Source organism: Diabrotica virgifera, chromosome 8 (genome assembly GCF_917563875.1).
Source record: "Diabrotica virgifera virgifera chromosome 8, PGI_DIABVI_V3a".
Taxonomy (NCBI): domain Eukaryota; kingdom Metazoa; phylum Arthropoda; class Insecta; order Coleoptera; family Chrysomelidae; genus Diabrotica; species Diabrotica virgifera.
This window is the reverse complement of record NC_065450.1, coordinates 56107021-56119542: the sequence shown is the minus strand read 5'-3', so window position 1 is coordinate 56119542 and position 12522 is coordinate 56107021. Positions and strand designations below refer to the sequence as shown.

At 34.2% G+C, this 12522-nt stretch overlaps 2 protein-coding genes across 2 annotated transcripts in view; one reads left to right on the top strand and one right to left on the bottom strand.

The window, feature by feature from the left end:
• Positions 1-12522, top strand: part of LOC114337968 (F-box only protein 11) — a 74699-nt gene that overhangs the window by 25617 nt on the left and 36560 nt on the right. The window lies entirely within an intron of this gene.
• LOC114337971 (uncharacterized) overlaps positions 3693-12522 on the bottom strand; it is a 126145-nt gene continuing 117315 nt past the window's right edge. Inside the window, exons 6-10 of the mRNA XM_050659012.1 lie at positions 11534-12438; positions 11288-11420; positions 6556-7406; positions 5821-5866; positions 3693-4931 (exon numbers count right to left, since the gene is read on the bottom strand). Coding sequence (XP_050514969.1) covers positions 3959-4931; positions 5821-5866; positions 6556-7406; positions 11288-11420; positions 11534-12438 — 2908 coding nt within the window. The 3' untranslated portion in view covers positions 3693-3958. The remainder of the gene's footprint in view (positions 4932-5820; positions 5867-6555; positions 7407-11287; positions 11421-11533; positions 12439-12522) is intronic.

Below are 12522 nucleotides of genomic sequence, written 5' to 3'. Positions count from 1 at the left end.
ATATTATTAATATATAGGATCTTATAATTCGATTCCAGCAATAAAATTGCTGGTAAATAACTATTCCATGAATTTTGCTAATTAGCCCAGAGTAGAGTAGAGGTAACGCGCAATGGTCAAATAAATTTTCTTTTGAGACTTCTTTTAATTTACCAAACGTTGCCCAAGCTAATCCTATGCAACGTGGAAACTCTAATGTCTGGTTATCTTTACCCAGTCGAATTTCATGTCTTTAGTACTATCCCTTCCATCAACAGCAATATTATGATTTAACACGAGATTAGTCATTATTTGCGTCTTGTTCATGTTAATCTTTAGTGCAACCTCCAAGGAAGCGTGATATAGTTTTTTCACCATCCATCACCTCTTCCCCCATGGTAAAAGCGCCTTTCGGCATCATATATATTTTGATCCTCGGGCTATTCACTACTTATTCTCAAAGGACCCCGTAGAAAGCTTATGGGAAATGGCTCTCTGTCAAATGCTCTAAAACTTTGAATTTTGGTAGTCCTTGATGTGTAGAACAAAAGACTCAATCGGCGCGTAGCTCCAAAAATTCATGGTTTTAAGATATAAGCCTCTGAAGTTATAGGTCCAGTGAGGACGTTTGAGTTGGATTAATTCATTTTCTCGAGAATAAGCGACGGTAAATTACAAATCAGGTCGATTTTTATTTTTAAATTTTAATTTTTTGGCATATATATCACACTAGTGACGTCATCCATCTGGGCGTGATGGCTCAATCGACGATTTTTTTAAATAAGAATAGGGGTCGTGTGATAGCTCATTTGAAAGGTTGTCCAATTCTATATTCAATATTATAAACATTAACATAATTATTTATACAGGGTGCCCAAAAAATTTTTTTTAATTAAATTAATTGAGACAAAAAGAAGAATGTATGTATATAATTTATTTAATTCACTTTACCTGTTAAATATTGTTTTTCGCTTAAATTCAATATTAAAGCTGCCACCCACCTGTCTCTTAGCAGTTTGAACATGTAATTTAAGTGAAAAGCAATGTTTATTTTTCAAATTAACATGTTTATTTTTCAAATTAACATTTTTTCTGTTTTATGACAGCAGTAAAATGTATTTCGAATTAAATAAATTATATACATTCTTCTTTTTGTCTCAATTAATTTGATTAAAAAAAGATTTTGGGCACCCTGTATAAATATTTATGTTAATGTTTATATTAGTGAATAGAGAATTAAATAACCTTTCAAATCAGCTATCACACGACCTCTTTCGCTTAAATTAAATTTAATTTAAATTTAATATTGAATTTAAGCGAAAAACATTTATTTATCAAATAAACGTTTTTTCCTGGTTTCGGACAACAATAAAATGTATTTCGAATTAAATAAATTATATACATTCTCGTTTTTGTCTCAATTAATTTAATTCAAAAATATTTTTTGGGCACCCTGTATAAATAAGATTGTTAATGTTTATATTATTGAATAGAGAATTTAATAACATTTCGAATGAGCTATTACACGACCCCTATGCTTATTTAAAAAAATGATCGATTGCGTCATCACGCCCAGATGGATGACGTCACTAGTATGATATATATGCCAAAAAATTATAATTTAAAAATAAAAATCGAGCTGATTCGTAATTTATCTCCAGAGTCTCACATTCTCGAGAAAATGAATTTATTTCAACTCAAACGTCCTCACTGTACCTATAACTTCAGAGGCTTATATCTTAAAACCATGAATTTTTGGAGCTACGCGCCGATTGAGTCTTTTGTTCTACTCACCAAGGACTACCAGAACCCAAAGTTTCAGATCATTTGACAGATATCCATTTCCAATAAGGTTTCTGCGGGGTCCTTTTCAAACAAATCGATCCATTCTGTAAAAATTGCGAGGTTTTGTCATATTTTAAGCCTCATTACTTGGACTTTTTCTCATTGTTCATTTCTTTTAAGGTTCCTGTTATGGACCAAGAGCTAGCAACGTCGGAAAAAAATTATTTTAAGACAACTGGTTCTTTAATATATTATTCCCTATGCTTCCTCGAACACCGTACCGGCCATCTGGCTGCTGATACAGGTTGCGTTCATTACTGCGTAGCACATTTGTACAGGTAAACATATCGAATTTAAAATTATTGTAAGACGAAAAATTATTTTGTAATGACAAAAAAATGTTTCATCCTAAAATAACTTAAATTCAATATACAGGATGATCGATGAGTGTGATAAAGCTCAGTAGATCCGCTATAGTAATAGATAGCAATAAAAGTTGATAACAAAAATTGTAGCCAGCTTTCAGCTTTACATTACGAAATTAGTTAGAATGTTACAGGGTGTTCGATAACATAGTGGCAAACCAAACTTATGTTTTTTTAAATGAACACCCTATATTTTATTTTATATTCGAAATTCTCTTAACTTTCTTATCACAATAATATAAAGGTTCGTTATGTTATATAGGGATTTTACAAAGTTATAACCAATTTTTTATGAAAAACGTAACAAGTTCAGCTCCCTGTATAAATAAAAACAAGCACAACAGCAATGGTTTATTGGTGCTATATTTTTTTGTTGATGGTCGAAATTTATAAAAATGGTTGATATTGCTAATTTTCCTTATATCGAATACAGGGTGAGTCAAAACGCAAGTACATTCTTTTCTCAGAAATTTTAAATGGAACACCCTTTATTTTATATCACCATCGAAAAGTATCATTACCTTACTTTAATTTTTGTATAATATTCCCTATGCCTAAATTTGTTAGTTTTCGAGATATTTTCATTTTTCAGAGCAAGTTATTAATTAAGGTGTTCTATTTAAAATTACTGAGAAAATAATGTACTTGCGTTTTGACTCATCCTGTATTCTATATAAAGAAAATTAGCAATATCAACCATTTTTATAAATTTTGACAATCAACAAAAATATGGCACCAATAAACCATTGCTGTTGTGCTTATTTTTATTTATACAGGGAGCAGAACTTATTACGATTTTCGTAGAACATTGGTTATAACTTTGTAAATACCCTGTATAACATAACAAACCTTTATATTTTTGTGATGGAGAAGATAACAGGATTTCGAATATAAAATAAAATATAGGGTCTTCCATTTAGAAAAACATAAGTTTGGTCTGCCACTATGATATCGAACACCCTGTAACATTCTAACTAATTTTGTAATATGAAGTTCAAAGTTGGCTACAAGTTTTGTTATTAACTTTTATTGCTATCTATTACTATAGCGGATCTACTAAGCTTTATCACACTAATCAATCGCCCTGATTTTGTATTTACCTGTACAGGTGTGCTGTACAGGTAATCCTGCAACCCGTTGCATCGCTGCAATCTGTATCAGCAGCCAGATGGCCGGTACGGTGTTCGAGGAAGTATAGGGAGCAATATGAAAGAATCAGCTGCCTTAAAATAGTTTCTCCAAAACGTTGCTAGCTCTTAGACCATTATCTTGTCCAAACTGATTGGCTAAATTTCGTCTTCGTCTATTGGATCTGTTGTAAAGTCTCTTTAGAGGTAATACAAGGTAATTTATTTTGCAATGTGGTTTTTCTTCCTTCAATAGGGATTTGTAATATTCTTCCCACTCTGACATAGTTATAATTACTTTTATTGGTCTTTATTTATGATAGCTTATATCATAAAATGATTTTGGTTTGACAGGGATAGGAAAATAAAACCCAAATTGTAATATTCTCTAACATCATTTATGAAAATCATCTTTTTGCATTGCATTGACTTAAAGAATTAGCAACTGTGGCAGTAAAAACATAAAAAATAATGGGCGTGAATGGCGATAACAATAAATAATTATGTTATGGGCATCTTACAATATAAATAAACGGCATAGAAAAATAAATGAACGGCATAGAAAAAATATCAACAGTTTTTTGTGATGTATTTATTGTCAAATAGGGTTCTATAATCGAATTTGAATCTAAGCATATAATTTTAAGAACTTGTCTTAAAATAAGGAGTTGGTTTCTCAACTGATCCCCAAAACAATATCGTTTTTGTGCTTTCATGTCTCATGAAAAATATAAAAGGAACATCAACTCTGAAACCAATACTAGAGTAGCTCCTAGGTAGAGCAACTATGGTTGTGGCCGCTGCTTCAGTGCCAGCTTCAGTAACCTGCAGGAAGACCTTGTGGATGACTTTATCTGCGTATAAACCTGGATTTAGGTAGTTGTTATCTGCTGACTGTTTGTTGATAAGATGTCTCAAATTATCTATAGTATCTCTAGAATCCGAGAATGGTTTTCTAGAATTTTTTATAGGTTTTTCGTTCGACATACTCTTTTCTATCCTACGACCTATTTTGTCTCCAAACTTCTTGTAAATAACTTTATGTTCTCCTTTGGCATCTACCACAGTTTCTTCACAAGTGGTAATATTAGTGGAGTTGTCAAAAATACCTGAACAGTTTACTGGATTTCCAGATTTGTTAAAAATAATTACATCGTCAGGATCTTGGTTTGGAGTTAGAGGGTTTATTTCAGATTTTTCATGTGGGTTTCGTTTAAATGGAATGTTGCCTGGTCCAGCCGAGATAAGGCCCAAATTAGCCGTTACAGGATTAAACAAGTTCGTTATATTTAATTTGGCCAAAACAGATTTCATATTTAAAGTACTTTCCAGTGTCATTTTAGGAAAGCTTACCAGAGCTTTTTTGTAAATTGCTTTTTCTGCTAGAGTCTCCAGGTCCATTTCTGTGATTCGATCTTCAAATTCTTTAAGCTTTTGAACGCTTGAATCAAATGGCATGATTATGTAAAAGACGGTTTTGTTTCCTTTGTAGGGGAGTCCCAAAATTTCACAGCCCAATTTGCTATCTCTGAAATATGGAAATTCGGCTCCGACTGCCATCATTTCTACTTCAAACTCCGAAGGGGACTTCCTCCCATTTGGGTAAAAAGGTCTCCTAGAATAAAACAAAAATTATTTTCCTTTTGTAAGTGAATATAGGAGAAAAATTTGTTGGCTTTAGACTAAAATTAATAAAAAAAGGTCTTACAAGTAAATTTTTGATCACAAGTGCTTTTTTATATCATGTTACATGTTTTGATTCGTCTTCTTCCTTTTCTTCGTTTGACTAGGATTACCCCTGTTTGTCTGCTTCTTATTCTGTTTCAGTTGTTGGCAGTACATTATCTTTACACCTTTTCGTCGGCCTTCCAACGGGTCTTCTGCTACACGGCTTGTTGTTTTTACAGATGTTCGATAATCTATCTGATCCCATTCGGTTTACATGTTCGTTCCCGTTTTTTTTTCTTGTTTTTATCCACCTGTTAATATTTTTAATTTTGCATTGTCGCGTATACTTATGTTGCTTTGGTAGCCCACTGTCTGTCTCTTATGCCTGGTAGCCCAAAGGATCTTAAGCTTAAGACGTGCCTTAAGCTTAGCTTAGGAAACATACGCTTTGCGCCATCGAGATCAATTTTCAGCTTGAAACAATGATGTGCAAATCGAAGAAATCATGTAAGAATCGAAAATCATGGTGCAACGTAAGTGAGATATAAAGTGACCCTATATAAGAGCTGAGCTGGGCTAAACTGAAGCCTAAAATTTGTTGGTGCAACCAACCATTAATGATATGCCCGCTATTGATCTTAATACTTTCATTTCGATATTGTTGATTTGTTGTTTCGTCTTTCTTGTATCGGTTCTTGTCTCCGCTGCATATGTTAGGATTGGTCTTACTGTTGTCTTGTATACCTACTTTCATTTTGCTTTCCGTGGTCAGATATTTGTTTCTCCATATGGTTTCTCGAAGGCAGCCACTTACTCTTGCTGCTTTTGCTACTTACCTTGTGGTGTCTGTTTTTATATTCCTCTCACTAGTAATCTCTACTCCTAGGTAATTGAATTTCATTACTTGTTCTACAATTTTGTCATCTATTTCTAGTTTGCATCTACGCGGCCTTTTTACTGATCACTATACATTTAGGTTTTTCTACCGATCTTCTCATTAAGTTTGCTTGCTGTGATAATGAAGCTGTGGAGCTGCTTTTGTAGGTCATCCTCGTTATCAGAAATTAGTACTGCATCATCGGCATAGCATACTATCGTGATTTTATGCGCTCCCATGTGGTATCCATGTCGCTTTCTTACTTCGTGAATTATTTGATTCATCACCATATTTAATAACAATGGGCTGAGTGAGTCTCCTTGGCGGATTCCTCCTTTTAGTTGTATGCATTCTGTTTCCCCTGTTCACATTATAACTCGGGTCTTGTTGTTCTTGATAATTTCATTAATTATCCTTATTAATGAAACGATGTACTATTTACCTGTTTGGCATATTTGATATTTGCTGTCGAAAAGAAGTTAAAACTCTTTCAAATAATAACACCAAAAGCTTTTTAGAATTTATTTAGTATCAAAAACTATTCTATAATTAGATTTGAGTAAAAACGTATTATTTTAAGAACTTGTATTGAAATAAGGAGTAGGCCTTTCGACTGATCCCCAAAACAATATAGTTTTTGTGTCTTCATGTCTCATAAAAAATATGAAAGGAACATCAACTCTAAAACTAATACTTGAGTAACTCTTGATCAGCAGAACTGCTGTCGTTGCTGCTGCTTCAGTACCTTCTTCTGTAATCTGTAGAAAAATCTTGTGAATTATTCTATCTGCATATAAACCAGGATTTTGATAACTGTTATATGCTGGCTGTTGGTCGAGAAGATGCCTCAAATTGTCGATATTCTCACCAGACCTCATAATTGTTCTTTTCGTTTTTCTGTTCGATATATTTCTGGCTACTCTGCTGCCTATTTTATCTCCCGTTTTGTTGATCACTTTGGCTTCTCCTTTGGTATCTTCCATACGGTCTTTGCAGGGTGTGGTATTATTGGTATTGCCAAAAGTATTCGAACAGTTTCCTGGTTGACCAGATCTATTAAAAATAATTACGTTATTGGGATTACTTGGGAATGGTCTTAGAGGATTTAATTGAGCTGTTCCCTGTGGAACTGGTCTCAATTGAGTCGTTCTTATATTTGCTGTGGTAGGTGAGATAAGCCCCAACTGGGCAGATTCAGGATCAAATAAACTTCTTACGTTCAATTTAGTCAAAATTGGATTCAAGTCTAAAGTACTTTCCACCGTCATTTTGGGAAAACTGACTAAAGCTTTTCTATAAACTGTCCTGTCTGCCAAACTTTCCAAGTCTGCTTCTCTAATTCGATTTTGGAAATCTTTAAGCTTTTGAACGCTTGACTCAAACGGCATAATTATGTAGAAGACGGTTTTGTTTCCTTTGTAGGGAAGTCCTAAAATTTCGCAACCTAATCTGGTATCCTTCAAGTAAGGGAATTCGCCTGCATTTGACATCGATTCTACGTCAAACTCAGAGGGGGACTTTCTACCATTTGGGTAAAAACGTCTCCTAAAAAAAAACAGAATGATTTTTATCTTTTAAATTAATATAGATATAAGTAGGTATATACAATACGTTTAGTCTTGGATTAGATATACCCAACTGAAGGAAGCGCTAAAATCGGCAACATTGCAAGCATTGTAGAAGGACGGAGCAACGGAGTTATGCTGGGGCCACACTAACGTTAACGTTTAACGTTCATTATCGTATTAATTTAGACACCAAAAATTATGGATTAAACTGCGCGTTTAAGTGACTGGCCTCACTTATTGTAGCGCGTTTTAACGAGATAAGTGTCGTATTGAAGTCCTTTGATGTTTCGAAAGCGACCGCCACTCGAGCTATCGCGTAATGCTTAACGTGATTAATAATGACAGTAACAACTTAGCGCGCTAAGTCGTGGCTACACTCTTTAATGTCAAATAATGCCATAATTAACGGCATTAGACGCTAGTGTGGCCCCAGCATTAGAATCGGTGAGACGCAGGTGCATTAGTGTGGGTAGTGGGGACCGTCTGATACTCAACGGCGTGCAGTGTTGCCATGTATAGATAGTATATCTAATTTAAAACTAAACATGCTGCATATACATTAAAGCTTGGATGCTACTTATTGAATAATTTTATTATCGAATAATTTTTAGCAAATTTTTACAAAGCTTATGATTTTTTATTCAGTGTGCCGCAAAAATAACACATATTATAATACATAATTTTGTTCCGTAGAAAAACACAAAGAAAGGCCGATTTTTATTTTCAAATTGTAATTTTTTTTGTTGCATATCTATTTTTTACATAGCGTCGAAGTTATGACGTCATATACTTTTTTTAAATAGAATATCCAGTAGGACATATGGGTTGACCACTTTCGATCACTGTTTATTAAAGCTGTCGTCACCAGAAATGACGACAAACTAAGAAATAAACATTGAGGATGAAGAAGTAAAGGAAGCATTAAGTACATTAAAAAATTATTAAAATGAATCCAAATAATAATAGAACAAAATAGAATACCATCTACATATATTTATAATGAGGCAAGTCCAAGAGAAATCATTAGAATACAACAAACCGGCATATTTATGTTTCCTGGACCTTAAAAGGGACCTTAAAAGCTAATGAACTTTTAAAATACGGAGGAGATAGACTTCACAAAGAACTGAATATCCTTATAAGTAAAATAATAAATACAGGAAGAATTCCAGAAGAATGGAGAACCACTCAAATGATAGCGTTATTTAAGAAAGGTGATAGGGCAGACCCCAGTAATTATAGAGGGATAAATTTACTGAGCACTATACTGAAACTCACAACAAAAATACTTATGGAGAAAATAATGGCGTGCATAAACATATCGGATGAACAACAAGGATTTAGAAATGGAAGATCATGTAACGATGCAGTTTTTGTGATAAGGCAAATAGCGGAGAAATCATTAGAATATAACAAACCAGCCTTTTTCTGTTTCATAGACCTAGAGAAAGCGTTTGATAGAATCCAATTAAAAGATGTGATACACCTACTATATGAGAAAAATTTACCACTGGATATCATAAAACTGATAGAAAACATATATGTAAGAAATAAAATAGAAATGAAAGTCAATGGAATAATAACAGAACCCATAGAAACAAGCACAGGAATCAGGCAAGGAGATTCACTAAGCCCTCTACTGTTCAACATAATATTGGATGCAATAATAAAACAAGTGAAGAAAAAAAGAAGGTACAAAATGGGCAATAGAGAGATAAAAATACTTTGTTACGCTGATGACACCGTGTTAGTAGCAGAGTGCAAAGACGACCTACAAAGATTATTGCACGAGTTCAACATTAACTCGAAAGAAATGAATATGAAAATATCAGCCCAAAAAACAAAAAGCTTAGTAATTGCCAAAGAACCAATAAGATGCAAATTGGAGTTAGACAATCAAATTATACAACAAGTAATGACTTTCAAATATCTGGAAATTAATCTATCAGCCGACAACAATATCGAAGAGGTAAAAGACCAAATAATTAAAGCCAGTAGAACGGCCGGATGCCTAAACGACACAATTTGGAAAAACAAACACCTAAGATTGGAAACAAAGGCCCGAATATATAAGTCAGTTATTAGGCCAGTTATGACTTACACGGCCGAAACAAGACCAGATACAAGCAAAACACGAAGACATCTGGAAACCAACGAAATGAAGATCTTACGAAGGATTGCTGGAAAAGGACTACAGGATAGGGTAAGAAGTGAGGAAATCAGACGCATATGTGGGGTAGCCAATATAAATACCTGGGTAAAGAACAGAAAAGAAGAGTGGAATGAGCACATAAGCAGGATGTCTGAATCAAGGATAGTAAGAATAGCCAGGGAGAAGTCACCGTTAGGCAGGAGAAGTATAGGACGCCCAAGGAAAAGATGGAATGACAACTTAGGGGCAGAATGAAAGGCACTGTTGAAGAAAAACAGGCAGTACTGTCTATATAAAAGAAGAAGAAGAAGACCTTAAAAGGCATTTGACAGGGCCAAATTAACAGCCATTGTCCTGTTCACTGATTGTACGCAAGAGAGAGATACCTCTAGGAATATTCAAAAGGATCAAAGCTATCCACGAGAACAACACAATAAAGGTAAAAGTAGAAGAAGCACTAACTGACCCAATTGAAGCTGGTAATGGGATAAGACAGGGGAATTCCTAGAGTTCTCTATTGTTGAGCTTGATCAGAAATGAATTTTAAAAAAGTAAGATCGAAAAGGGATACCAAATGGGGAAACAAACTTAATATAATCTGCTATGCAGGCGAAGCAATATCTCAAAGCGAAGATGATTTAGAATGTATGTTGCACAGCTAGAATAGTTACAAAAGCAATTGAAAAACATAGAAACAGAAAAATAAACAGAGTGGCGGAATACTTCGAAGGTCTCTTAATAAACAGATCACCAAGAGGAACTAGAGGTAGATGTAGATGAGAATTGACAACAAAATGAAGAAGCAACGTGAGAGGAACCAACTGTGAACGAAGCCAAAGAAATAATAAAAGACGTAAAAATAACAAAAGGGCAGGAGGAAGTGGTATCCCAGCTGAGATTTTTAAGGAAGAAATAAAAGAAAGAATATTCCGCTTGACATTAGCAGTTTAGTAAAAGGAAGAAATCCCGAAACAATGGAATATTTCATATTTTTGCCCTACCTAAAAAAGGTGACAACGGAGTGCGAAAACTCTAAAGGTATTAGAAGAAATCTATAAGAAACTTGTAAAAATAATTGTGAAAAGATTAACGCACTATGATAACAAAATGATCGGAGAATACCAGGGAGGGTTTAGACCAAGAAGAACTTACTCATCAAATAATGAGTATGTATGAAAAACCAATACTTACGACAAAAATACGGGCCCAAAGAGCTAGATGGCTTGTTCACATTATTCGAATGCCAGAGAACCGAGAGAGAAAGAGAAGTGGCTGGAAACAAAATGCGTCGAAATAAAAGAATTGCAACAAAGGCACGATTTTTTAATTTACATAAAAAGGTAAAAAAGTTTACATCAACTACCAAGCGAACAACTTTTCACACCCTGCTGAACACGGATGGCAAATTGCTAGAATCAACGGAAGATAAACTGAAAGAATGGGAAAACTATATTAAAATTATTTTTCATGACATACGAGAAGAACCAAAATTGGAAAATAACAACGAAGGGCCAGCAATTCTGAAATCTGAAATTATAGATGCGATTAATCAACTCAAAACAAATAAAAGCCCAGGTTCAAAAAAGAAATCTTTGGAAGCAGTAAAGCAAGACTGGTCAGAAATACGCGTGAGAGATTGGAGAGAAAAGGCAAAGGACCGGAAGAAATGGAAGAAAATAACAAGTTTTTGGAAGACAGGGGCATACAAGGTCTGTAGGGCTGCTGTATATTCTGAATGTCTCTTTAATCTTTGAAATGCAGAAAGGTATCCATTGGCCGATTCAAGAACGTGTGGACTAAAATGGTTTGTTTCATGCCCAGTGGTTTCTTGAATCAGCACTGATTGCAGTCATGTTACTATTTGTATTGTGATAAAAAGATAAAACAACTGGTGTTGAAATAATAATACTGATAGTTTTTTTATAATTTATTTATTTTCAAGTGATTTTAAGAACCTGTATTGAAACAAGGAGTTGGTGTTTCAACTGATCCCCAAAACAATATAGTTTTGGTTTCTTCATGTCTCACAAAAAATATGAAAGGAACATCAACTCTAAATTTAACTCTTGCATAACTCTTAACTATAAGAATGGCTGTCGTGGCTGCTGCTTCAGTGCCTTCTTCTGTAATCTGTAGAGAAATCTTGTGAATTATTCGATCTGCATATAAACCTGGATTTTGGTTATTGCTATCTCCCGATTGTCGATCGAGAAGATGTCTTAAGGTGTCAATATTACCTCCATCATTCGAAATTATCCTGTTAATTCTTTTGTTTGCTTTTTTGGAGTCTTCCTCTATCTCTTTACAAGTTGTAATGTTGTTAGTCTTGTCAAAAATACTCGAACAATTTACAGGGTTGCCAGATTTATCGAAAATAATTACATCATCAGGGTTACTTGAGGACGGGGTTAGAGAATTTTTTACAAATTCGTCGTATTCAGATTGTCCAGATAGGATTCTCCTAATAGTTGCCACACCAGGTGAGATAAGCCCCAACTGGGCAGATTCAGGATCAAATAAATTTATTACATTCAATTTAGTCAAAATGGAATTCATGTCTAAAGTACTTTCCACCGTCATTTTGGGAAAACTGACTAAAGCTTTTCTGTAAACTGTCCTGTCTGCCAAGCTTTCCAAGTCTGCCTCTGTTATTCGATTTTGGAACTCTTTAAGTTTTTCAACGCTGGACTCAAATGGCATAACTACGTAGAAGACAGTTTTATTTCCTTTGTATGGAAGTCCTAAAATTTCACAGCCTAATTTGTGATCTTTTAAATATGGGAATTCGCCTGCGTTCCCCATAAGCTCTACCTCAAACTCTGAAGGGGATTTTCTGCCATTTGGGTAAAAAGGTCTCCTAGAATTAGAACAGATTTTTCATTTTTGATTTACTTAAATGGTTATATATACAGAGTGAATTTTATATACAGGGTGTTTGGTA